General features: G+C 42.4%; 1 protein-coding gene across 2 annotated transcripts in view; it reads right to left on the reverse strand.

Annotated features, from left to right (window-relative positions):
* fbxl17 (F-box and leucine-rich repeat protein 17) overlaps positions 1-13,059 on the reverse strand; it is a 222,909-nt gene that overhangs the window by 102,968 nt on the left and 106,882 nt on the right. The window contains exon 9 of one of the 2 annotated variants that reach the window (XM_084359857.1): positions 4,937-5,036. The exons of the other annotated variant lie outside the window; for it this stretch is intronic. Coding sequence (XP_084215983.1) covers positions 4,973-5,036 — 64 coding nt within the window. The 3' untranslated portion in view covers positions 4,937-4,972. Of the gene's footprint in view, positions 1-4,936; positions 5,037-13,059 lie in introns of those variants that run through there. 2 annotated transcript variants of the gene reach the window in all.

Raw genomic sequence — 13,059 nt, forward strand, 5'->3', positions numbered from 1 at the left:
TTAAACAACTGTGAAACTTTATGGGAACCTCTGGAGCGTAAACTGCAACATAGATTTAGACCTTCACCTCCATCCATCAAAGAAATTGAGGCTTCTGGCACAAAAAATGTCCCATCACACAAATTATGTTCTAATTTAAGATGATAAAAGAACAATCACTGATATGAGTGGCATTCATAGACAGAGACAGCAGTAAAAAAAACAGAAAGCCCACATACTTACTCAGACCTGCTTGATATCTGAGCAACTAAGTATATTTTCTTTCTACTAGTTGATTGATAAATTCAGCATGATTACTGGGTTTCTATTCAGTTGATTAGGATTTTGCGCTGCCAAACAGTGTTGATGGTGCATAATTTTCAAGTGTGGCAAACATTTTACAACTTAAAAATGAGACCGCATACCAGAAAAGTATTTAGAATGGAAGCACAAAGCAATAAGGTTACCTTGAAGGGGAAAAAAAAGTTTTATTTTGAGAGCCAGAGGTCCACTGCTGACACCTGAGCTTCTTTTGATGGAGCCAAGACAAACCGCTTTTTATGAAACATCACAAAAGGTTGAAAAGAAAACAGTGTGAGCTGAACCGCCATTCAAGATAGCGCTGGCCAATGTCAACTTACTCAGGTGTTTATTTCCTTTATTAAAAAAAAAAAAACACACAACCCACATGATCGGCCTGGACCTGTGGAAGGAAGCAGCTGAATCAAGGATTCAAGGCGGACAGGTCAGTCAAGGTCTTCAACCCTTTCATAAAGCAATCCTTCCCATCCATTCTACATGTAGAAACACACAAAAAGAGGAAACTAGACAGACATCCCAAGGACTTACTCGCTACTCTGCTTCTGTTATAACTAAAAAAACATGAAACTAGATTCATATTTGAATCTATATGTGCAGTACGAGACAGAAGCTAAACTAAAGCAGTGCTGTGGCCTGTGAGCTCATCTCATCTCATCTGTATTTGATTGCTAGTATTCAATATAGGATATTCCAACACCTGTAGGCTCTTATTAGGTGTATCACATTGGTATGCGGCTCTATTTGCCCCATGTGTGCAGAGGGGGAAAAAAGGACTGTGAGAATGCTAATTGATAGCCCCCCAGGGCTGACAGAGCAGGTGGCTCACGAATCAGTGCAAGTGTGTGAATGTGGTTTCATCATCCTGCAGATCAAAACAGATGAAAAGAGGTGCCAGGCACACTGAGGATGGTGTGTTTAATCGTAAGTAGTTGTGATGCAGTTAATGTCTGAGGCAACACTAAAACTTATCAGGGCACGAACGAAACCAACGGAAGTGAACAAACAAGCGCAGAAACATTTTCATCTATATTGTGATATATACAGTATCCCGCTATGGAAAATACCCATATTAACACTGTGGTATCGATTACAACTATATCACGCGGCCTTAATGTTCAAGTTAAACAAACTATCTCCTCCACTCTCCTGTCCTCTCCATCACTCTCTCCTCCCTCTCCAGTCTTCTTTTACCACTTCTCTCTATGGCAACATGATGGAGTAGGGATGTCTATGGAGAGGTCTGACAGTTGGATCGTTGGCTGTCACATAGACTGATGTCCATCTCTGCCCGCTCAGACACTTCTGACAGCTTAACAATGAACGTCTCAATGTCCAAACAATAGGCGTGTCCATGTGTAAACATGCACACATACACGATCACAACACTGATTGTGAGCGATAAGATAGGCAAACAGCCAGTCATGCATAGGTGAACGCAAATATAAATACTTCAGACAGACTCCTCCTTTGAATCTCTTCTATTTGCATTATACTACATTAAAATATGAAGGGAACCCTGCTTGAAACGAAGCATTTCACATTTTCCCCAAGGTGAGGGTTAAGTGAACGCTGTTTTCAACACTTTGATATTTGGTTTAAGTATTGCTTTAAAAGAACAGCCAAGTAAAATACCCCAGCTGCCAGAAACCTGGAAAACAATCTCCTGAAGTTGAGTGAAAAATGCAGAGAGAAAGCTTAAAAAAAGATAAAAAGTCCTCACTACCTCACTTGAAAACCAGGTTCCACAAATGACAACCCACAGTCTTGAGATGCTCTGGTGTTTCCACAGAGAGAACGCAGCTTGTACTAGAGCCAAGGATGTTTTTGTTTCCCTCTGCAAAGCCTCAATGAGCTTACTGTGATGAAGTTGTTCTCTGTAACTGTGGAATGGTTTTGCCTGCCATTTATCACAAAGTACAATTGTTTCTGCGGGTTTCACAGGACTCACAGTAACAAGTTAAGAAAATGATCTCATAACAAGATCCACTCAATAACCGATCGCACAGTCAACCATAAGCAGATTGAGTTTCCCCAGTTGTCGTGGGATTAGACATTTGTAGATGTTCCAGATTTCTGCTTTCTTGGCACTTAAGGTAAAACTCCATGAGCTGAGGAAGTTTGTGTGATTGAATAGAAGCTCCACAGCTGCCACTATGAGGACCTTCTGGCGAGATTGTTTCATCAACTCGCATTTCCAAGATCAAGAAAGAACTTTCACTCTCGACTTCTAAGCCAAAATGGAAAATAAGTTAAAACAATAAACATACTGTCGAAAAAGACTAGGAGGCCTTATTTCCATGACATCTGAGCAACTCAGTAGAGAGTCTTGCGATGCAATTATCTGATAAACTGTTTGATTTGTGAGACTAAGTATTTTATTCTTTAAGAACAAGCTACAGACATGAGTACAAATATGTTATTTTCTACCTAAATCCAATGGTAAAATACTGAATAAAGAGGAAGGTTATGAGACAAATTTAATCAACCTTAGCAGTGTGAGTCTGTCCAGTTTTCATTGGAATAATAGATTGTAGATTTTCCAAATTTCCATCTTCTGAGCACTTTGGGAAAGTTATGCAAACTTAAAGTTGTGTGACTGATCAAAAACTCCAAAAAAGCTATTAAATGGACCTTGTGGTGAGACTGGTTTGTCAAGGACTCACTTGACTTGAGTTTTAAATTAAAAAATCTATACAGGTAGAACCCTCAACCCTTTTTTTATTTAATAAAAAAAGGGTTATGACACAAATTCATGAGCCCTGTAAATGTACTGTGTTGTTTAAATCTTGTATTCTTTTACAGGACAGGTATCTGCAGGGGTGTTTTTATTATTTTTTTTTCACTCCCAGTGTTTACAGTTGGACAGGGGTTTGGTAGCCTTCCTACCAGCTCAGCTTCTTCAATAATAGATGCCTGTAAGACGTTGCTGTTCTATCTCCAGCTAGGGGCCTGTGAGCCAGCGGTTGAGATGGCTTGTGGAGGGTTATTCATAGATCGCGCGTGCGCACGCACAGACACACACAGACGCACGCACTTCCCATTTCACCCATGCAATCCTGCTCTCTCCTCTCCCAGCTGCCCTATTAAACTGAAGAATCTCGGGAAGTGAAATGAAACTAGTAAATCTCAACTGCTTTTATGATTGACTTGATATGATTTGTATTATAATTTGGACCCAGTGCTCCTTCCCTCTCTCTCTCCACTGCCTCCCACCAATGCACTCCCTATCCCCTTCTCACTCCTTTCATTACTTAGATTGGCTCTTGTTAAATAGGCCATAGGGTCTTCACAACACACATACTGTATGTCCATACCTATACGAGCAACACAAAGGCCCTTACATGCAAATATACAGACATCCACGCAATCTATAACCTCCCTGTCCCTTGATACGCAGGTCTGCAAGCGAGCTGAAGGCGATATATAAGGTGGATGGCTCTTAACCGTTTAGAGAGTCTCAGTTAGAGGACCAAGGGAGAAAGCATGAGTGAAAGATGGAGATGAGATGAACAGTTATAGAGGAAAACTGAGATCTGACAATCCAATCAGAGTCCTCCCCGGACAGAATGGGCTGAGCTCATAAATGAATGTATGAGAAAGCCTGGAGAGATAACCAATGGGCATAAGGACCTCAGAGCGACGGAGAGAATCATTATATCGACTAAGTGATGGACTGACTGACAGACTGACGCAGTGACTGCCTGAATGGACCCTTTGAAATGCAGGCAGTTTGAAGCTAGAAGTCTCAGGGTCTTTGACCATCACAGTCTCGACAGACAAAAAGGCGGGAGAGGGCAACGTATTCAACTATGGGCCCTTTAGCCCTCTGTGGCTTCATCAAAAGAACCGATAACCACATCTCCGACTTCCTTTCTGCTTGGCCGATGTGCCCATGGGCGTCGCTTTCCTCACAACGCTCTGTTTGCGAGTGCATCTGTTAAAAATGAAGGCCAAGTCGTAAGTGCTGGCCAGGCCTTTCTACTTCACACTCAGATCAGGGGTCTGAACACCTGCAATATCCTCTCTCTGAAATTACCTTTTTTTTTTCCTCTGACACTTTGCCAGTGAGAACTCAAAACCAGTCTTATCTGTAGAACAGCAGAGTGCTGGCTTCACACTCAGTAGCCTTTTGAACCAAACTTTGAAGATAGCATTAATGTACAGTTTACACAGCGCTGTGAGTGACACTGTATGTTTCCAAATCCTCGTCACTGTCGTCGCAAGTAGGAATCCGGCTCTCTCTACCCTCCGTCTTTCCAGTCTCTAACCGCTCTATCTTTCCCAGCTGTAGCAAAAAAAATTATCTTAAAAAAGGAATCCAATCTCTCAGGTCCTTCTCTACAGCGAAAAACGACTCTGGCTGAGCTTCTGACACAGCCACAGAAGAGCCCGCAGCCACACATCTGTCACCAAAGCCAAATGACTCACAGAAGTCTGGGCCCAGTTACCTGCTGGGGCCCCGTGTCTGTCCCAGTCAGTGACCGCAGGAACACACATGTACATACTTTTACACAAGGACACAGGCAGATTGACAAACACACACCTGCTACCCTGAACACTGACACACACACACTCTCTCACTGCTTTTCCAGTCTCCTGCGGATGGCATGCGTTCTTTCAACATCCTTTCCTGCCAATATCAGCTCTTTTTAACAGAGTAGGAGCAAATCATTCAGTCTATATTCTGTGGTGAGAGGCCAAGGCAAACTGGGCCTGTGGAGGCGGTGGGACAGGAGCTGCTGGCACGAGGAGAGGAGAGGAGAGGAGAGGAGAGGAGAGGAGAGGAGAGGAGAGGAGAGGAGAGGAGAGGAGATTCAAGTGATATGAGACAAGACATATTACATCTTCGAATTATTACCTATATCTACAATATACTATAAAGATATTATATTATGTCATAATTATTCAAAAATAGGCAAATTAGCTTGGCAATAATATAAGGTGATCATTCAATAAAATATATAATAAAGTGTATTTGAATTTTAAAAAAGAAGAGGAAGGAAAGGTTGAGGAGAAAGGGAGGAAATGAGAAGAGAGGAGAGGAGAGGAGAGGAGAGGAGAGGAGAGGAGAGGAGAGGAGAGGAGAGGAGAGGAGAGGAGAGGGGGTGTGGCACAGGGAGCACATTAACTCTATCTGTATGGTAATACTATTACCTCCCATCTGATCAGCATGGTCCCCTCCACACTCACTGGCTACCTCCTAGCTTTCATTAGCAACATGAATTATGGATCTGCCCTCGCATCTAAATGCTAAGCATTATGCCATTTGTGATGCAGTTTTCCACATTCTTCTCTCTCTTTCTTTCCCGTCTCTCCTATCTTCCCTCCACTTCACTCTCACTGCCTTTTCCAGAGCTGCCACAGACTACGGTTACTGCAGGACTATTAGGGGCTGTGCTGAACAAATTTCCATGCCATCATATGCCCCTTGGGATACTGATAGTGAAGAATTGGCTGATTTCGTAGGCCTGCAGAAGCACATACACACACATCGCACAAAACAAAGATTTTCAGCTGCAAGATGCGACGCCGGCGAAAACTGTCAGGATGAGGCTGGAGGAAAGAAGGATGAATGGACAAAGTAAGGAAATTCTATAGACAGAAATAATGAAAAAAGTGTGCGGAAATGTGTGGAGACAAGACAAGAGATATAGACTAAAATAAAAATAAAAGGGAAATAAGAGAGGGACAACAAGAGGGAGGAAAGATGGAGCTTGCCTGTTTCATGCTGCTGGAAGCGAAGCCACATCAATAAGCTCGGTGCAGTGCAGGTTTTTAGACGATACATCAGCGGAGCGCCTGAAACTGGACACTGTGTAATAACAGCTCACTAAAAACATTACAGCCACTCATAAAGAGCCCAAACCCGCTTTAATAGCTGCTGAGATGTTTCCTTTGGCCTAACACAGGGGAAAGGGGACACATCAGAACAAGACAGGAAGAGAGCGGGTTTGTGTTCGTGCATTAATACAGGTCAACAGATCTGTCTTCAGCTAGATGATCCGTACGACTTTACTGTATAAAACCCCAAAACCGAGTTCATCTGTCCATTCAGCCGTTCTTTCGTTAACGGAGTCACAAATAGCCCAGCTGCGGTCTGGTGAATGACATCAACCTCTCATTGACTCTTTTTACGAGCTCTCCTGACCAGCGTGAGAAACCATGGTACTTTAACCTCATGGAGGTACAGCCCAAAGACCTGAAAGCACATAACACACACACACACACTCTGACAGGGAGGCGATACAGTGGATGTACATGTCCACACACACACCAACAGTGTGGAACAGCACCGGCCCCGACCGCACATTTTTTCCCATGCCGATGGTGGAGTTACCGAGTTTTTACAAGTTGAGCTGCTCCTCCTCGCCGCATTTCTGGATAAAACGCAAGATCTTTTTTGGAAACACACACCAAAGCAGCCTTTTAACTGATGATTCAGATTGTTATGGTTGGAATGCGAACTGAGAGCAAACACACATCACAGAGAACATTAACTCTTGCCCAGTGCGTCTTTCTTTCCCCCAATGCAAACGCATAAAACATCATCAGATTACAACAGCACGAGGAGGTCAATCAAAAGGCAAAAAAATAAAGAGACGCACAAGTAAATTGTACCAGGGACAGACAAAAGGTGAGTTCGAAATGAATGTGAAGCTAATTTTAGGGGTAGTTCATCACTACAGGCATAATAAAATCAAAAGACCTTGCACATGCTTCGGCTTTGGTGAAAAATGTATTAAACAGGAGAGCATCCGGAGGAAAATAGAAAAAAAAAAAAAAAGTATGTTTCTGGTAAACTTTGAAATCAGGTCAACAAGTACACTCCATTACAAACAAGCAAGCTTCAGCTCTACAACAAGGAATGAAAAGCTCTTCTTTGTAGTTGCGGCCGTTTGTGAGGCCGGGTCCACTTTGATATCGCCCTGTGCGACTTGAAAAAAATCAGAGAATTAAAGTTTCAATTTTAACGCCGCAGAAACAGAGCGGTAGAGAGAAGGTGGCAAAGCTCAGATAGACAATCCTCTATCTTATCTTTGAAATCCACCAGCACACCCCTCATTTCATGGGATCCCATTTAAACCGGCTGGGCTCAGATCATCAAACAAACTCTTGATGCCATTTTATCCATCGTAGTTAAAGGGTTCGTTTTGTGTTATAGCCGCTTTAAGTGTTGTCGTCATTATAGCAAACTTCCTGCTTGCACAACCCCTTTCTTTTTTCCGAGGCAGCACTCTTTGCCTCTTTCTTTTCTTCAAGTGTTTGTCATCACTTGGCCTGTTTGGTAGTATAAGCCGTCATCTGGAGTGTTAGAATTGGTAGCTTTCCCTGTTCGGCTATTGCCGGTGTAGGTACCATAATAGGAGGATCGTGCTCTCTGCGTGTTCACAAGAAGACAGGACCGCCTCTTTATGGAGTTCCTGAAAATGTCTTTTCTCTTTGACTGCATGAGCGGGAGGAGGAGGAGAGACCTGGGTTACTGACCGAACACTCTATAACAGTGATTACTGGTGCAATATAGAACTACTGAATACTTATTTTAAGAAAAGTATAACACTTACAGCAGCTTTACAAAGTAAGAAATTGGGACAACACAGTGAATGGAGGCGATGTTGCACACTTCAGGTGCATTTTTATCTCCAATCTGACAACGTTCCATCCCTCGGATCTTCCTCGAGATCAACAAATGCACATGACAATTTTACTCATACAAATATGGGGCAAAACAGAGGGGATTTCCTGTGAGCTGCATTGCTTCACTTTCACTGAGGGTGCACTGTATTTAATTTGACCTGCATATTTTATAGGCTGAGCCAACGCTTCGTGATGTGGGATAAGGTTCGATGGGGATTCCCTGTGGACCGATGGAACTGAAAATGCCTGAATGGGATCCTGCCACAAAGGAGGAGCATGAGAGAGCATAAGGGAGAAAGAAACACAGAAAGAGACTTTCTTCGTCGCCTCTGCATCATCATCCCTGCTCCTCTTTACTCCCGTGGGAGCCGACTAAAAGACAGCCAGGGATATGGGCTATTTTTTCCCTTCATCTTTTGATAATCCCATCTTTTTTGTGTTTGATGTTCCCCTCTATGCTCTCTGAACAAATCCCCTGTCCCTGCCCCCCTAATCGCATTACCTCCCAAGGTATAGTGCACTCCTGGTAACTGGACCTCACCAGTGCCAGCGCACTACTCCACCACCACACAGTACTGATTGCCAGCAACACCATACACGCACACAGTCACACACTTAACTCCCTCTATGACACAAACAAACAAATCCTGGCAAACACGCTCAAATAACATAAAAAGACGCCAACTTATCTCTTGCCGGAGCATCTGACTAACAGGCCTTGGTTCAGACCTCAAACTGGCAAAAGATCCAGCATCAGACCTGAATAGCAGAGTGTACGAGTGAAAAAAGTCCAGGTCTGGGAGAATAAACATTAATTTCATGTCTGTCTTACTGCTACGGCACACCACAGGCATGAAAAAGACAAAGCAGAGAAAGGAAAGAGAGGAGGCTGATATTAAGCCCGAGTGGGTGGCGTCCAAAAGCCACTAAAACTGTTCTTCATGTGGAGCCAACAAACATAAGTGAGGTCTTAAATATGAAACGTATCAGACCAGGGCCAGAGAGAAAAGAGCAAGTATAGAGGAAAATAAAGAGATGAAAAGGAAAAGAAAAGGTAAAGAGAGAGTGGGCTGAGTTCCTCTTTCCATAGCAACATGAAAATGTTACTGAAATTAGAGCAAAACTTTCCCGGCGACATGTTTGCTAGACACATTCAAACCTCTTGCTGTGCAGAGCTAGAACATACCTGCGTGATCAAAGCAGAAACAAGCAGTTTTCAGGGAAAGAACACGAATAAAGCGGGAGAAATAATGAGTATGAAAAGTGCTGGTTCTCTCACCTGGATTTGACGTAGCAGCATCAACAGCAACATGAAAAAGACAGAGAGAGGGAGAAAAAAGAGGGAGAGGGGTAAGTTAAATGTTCATACAAACAGGATAATATAAATATTCATACTGCACGTGCTGTGTTTCGACGTGTGTTTCCTGCCTCTCTGCCTGACTGTCTGTCCACTGGGGAATCTTTGTTCCATGTTGCCTCGTGTAAACATGATGATGAAAAACCTCCCTGATTTGAAGTCTGTATCAAAGTCAGTAATTCACAATCAGATTTATTAACTAAAAAACAGAGCAGGCCCACGCAAGGGAAAATCTTTTCAGAACATTTACTTGTAGAGCTGCGCAGGAATGCTTCTCACAAGTGAGTCAAGTATTTGTTGGAGAAATATGAATTATTCCTAGTCAGCGCTTTATGTGTTGGTGCACTTGTCCTTCACACTGCAAGAGAAAATTTAGTTTGGAGCTTAATGCTTTCAATAGAAAAGGCTGGGTACAGCCATACAGGATAATGCAAAATGTGCATAACAATGAGACAATACCAAAAAAACACAACACGAAAACAGATTAAGTCCGCTTCCAATCAAACAGTGTTTAAGGTAAACTGTGCAGGATTATGTGTATTGTATGGAAGTTTTCAGTCACTTTTAATTGACAGGCATCTTATGTTTGCTGATTGATTAATCCAAGGAGCAGAATTGGGACATTGTAGAAGCAAACATTAAGGTTGGAGAAAACAATGAGAAAGGTAATAAGAAAAGACTAGAATTATTGCCTCGCTGTTGTATGCCTCCGTGCACCAGACAAGTTGCTGCTCCTGAGCTGTGGCGCCGAATAATGACCAGATCAGTTTTTGCAGAATATTATTATGGATATCAAATGTCATAACTTCATCATTTTATCCTTATAGACATTTGTATGTTGAATTATTACAGAATTATTGTCTGAATTCTTGCGTTATGGCCAAAAATATGTTTGAGAGGTCACAGTGACCTTGACCTCTGACCTTTGGCCAACAAATTCTAATCAATTCATCCTAAAGTCATAGTGGACTTTTTTACATTCAACTCAAATACATAATGCCTCCGGCCCCGGCTGTTGCCAGCACGGAGACATAAAATGCAACAATAATTCACAAACACTGTGTGTCTGTGCTATAAACATTAAATCAACCTTAAAAGAGTGTACACGACTGTTGAGCCAACTTTATGTAATGTTATTTTTCTTTGCAGTAATTTGTGTCATCATGCCTAATTTCACAAGAACATGTTAATGAGAAAATCCTACAGGTGGTGTGAACTGAAAGGTTGGGAGATAAACAACTCATTAGAAGAGGTTCACAGTGTCACTCTAATTGATGTTTGGTAAAAGGCGAAGCCACCACCTCTCTACTTTTCAAAACATTTTAAAAACCAGAACATGTTGACGGCCAATGTGACCTGCGAGACCAGACTAAATCAAAAACTTCTCACAGGCACAGAAAGAGGCTGATGAACAGCGGGGACAAGGTGCAAGGTGTCAAAACTATAAACAACAATCACGCTGGTGACAGCGAGGAGGGTACGAGGCGTGGAAACTATTGATGCACGCAAACAGGCTAGAACCACACATTCGCACAGCCAGACGGAGGCCAGCACATGATCACTGACACACAGAGACACACACACACACAGAGACACACACACACACACACACACACACACACACAAAGCAGCACAACAACTCTCAGTTGGCTTTCAAAACAAAGGTATTAATCATCATTACACACATACACACAAACGCAGAACACGGGTGGGCCGGGGGTTGGTGCGCCTGCGGGACTCGTCAAAGAGACACACTGACACCTCAGCGCAGCCTTTACTGCCGCTGTCATAGCAACCAAGGTCAAGTGGTCCAAAGCTGTGTGTACGCATGTACGCGTGCACGCGGAGGAACTGTAACACGCTCCCAAAAGAACTGGTAGGAAATAATGAGGTAGTCGCTGTCAGGATGGAGTAGCAATACAACACAGAAGCCTTCAGCTATGCAGGATGGTTCTACCTGTCTGGACCTATAAGCTGCCACACGCCAACATGCTAAAATATTCCACCAGACAGGACTGACAATTGAGTCCTGAAATAATGTTCGACTAACTGGTGTCTTCAGCTTGAGGGTTACCAGTTGCTAGTTACTTAGAATTTGAAAACACAACATTTGAGTTAAATTCAAAGTATATGACACCTGTGGAGCAAAGAAATAAAGAATTAAAGTAAAGCAGGATATCCATAAGGTATTCCCGAGGTGGTACGCCAACCAGATCCTGAAGCATCTCGCCTCATAATCAATTTAGTTAGCGGATGAAAGCCAAAACAACACTCGTACTCATTAAATTTAAAATCACATGGTGTGTGTGAAAACGCACCGCAGCATTTTCCCCCTGGAGATTACCGTTTTATTTCATTTTGTTCCTTAAGTGTAATAATTTTTATGTTAGTGGGGGCGGCTTTTTTTTTTTTCAGGAAAACTGGCCTACCTTAGCTATAAAACATTGTGGGAGACTCTGTGTAGACTAATAATACAGTTTGCCCAGTTGCATATTGATACAGCAGGTGATGAAAAGTTTGTTTTACGTTTTTTGGTGATTTTTTTATGTGGTCAGCAGCTTAAAACCCTTGGCCACCATCAAATTATCAAAATTACAATATGGCCAAGTGTATCAAAATTGCAGAAGGTGCAGTTTTTCTTTTTTGTTTAAGTTTAAAGTGTGTGAAAACAGCAATATAATGAAGTGCTGAAGTGCTGCAGAGACGCCTCGGCCAACAAATCTTGTTCTTCAGATGAAAACATATTTGTTTTGGTACAGACCCCAACACATGTCCAACCATCATGATCTTAATCGTATTTTCAGTGAAAATGAAAAATTGGTAAATCACATCACAATCCCAATATCTGTCAAACTAATAGCCAGCTCTTTAATCCTCTTGGCCACTAGGCCAAATTCTGTCATGCATGTGAATCTCAAACCAAGTCATCTCTCTCTGTCTGAAACCAGACGACCTTCGTGTCTTTAAGTTTTTACCCCACACGTTTGTCTGACAAGTAAAAACAGGCCAAAAGCATAAAGCCCCTAAAATTAATTTTAAAAACTCTGCTAACCTTCCAGTCAAGAGCACCCCTTGACAAAGAGAAACCTATTCTGACAACCTTCATGCACAAACTAAACACAATGTCAATGATGACTTTGTGCAGAGGATTTGAAGAGGGAGCTTTTGAAGTGCAACTCAGTGGTTTGAAGTTCAGCACTCTCTTCCATCTGGTCCAATTTATTCTTGTTTCAGTCACTGAGGCATCAGGATCCTGACTCCAAACACAGTGGCTGTCAGAACTGTTGTAATCTTCAGTTGAGTGGTGTCACTCCTAACACAATCTGTCACAATCCACTGGAGGAGACACAGAAGTACAGAACAATACTCCTTTATTCTCATACATGATAAAAAACACGAGCCTCAGGACACCTTTAGAAGCACAGCCTCTCTAAAATGTACACAGGCTTGGATCTCGGGTCGAAATACATTCAATTAGAATGAATAATGACTTCCAAAACACTTTGAAAGCTAACAAAACACGCGACAAGTCGAAGACTTGCACATTCTCACTTACAGGTATGCAGCACTCATACTGACACAAGAAAATGATATCCAGCACATACACTGCATTACACAAATGCAGAGCAGCACTGCAGAGGAGTACTTCCAAATACATGGTCTCAAACACACACACAATCAGACAAATAGTGTCTGTGCCTGAGCTGAGATCCAGACCACTGGCTTTGATCCCATCGGCAGCAGATCAGCATCTTTTGTGGTTCAAC

This window comes from Pagrus pagrus (assembly GCF_965226575.1).
Source record: "Pagrus pagrus genome assembly, chromosome: 8".
In the NCBI taxonomy this organism is placed as follows: Eukaryota; Metazoa; Chordata; class Actinopteri; order Spariformes; family Sparidae; genus Pagrus; species Pagrus pagrus.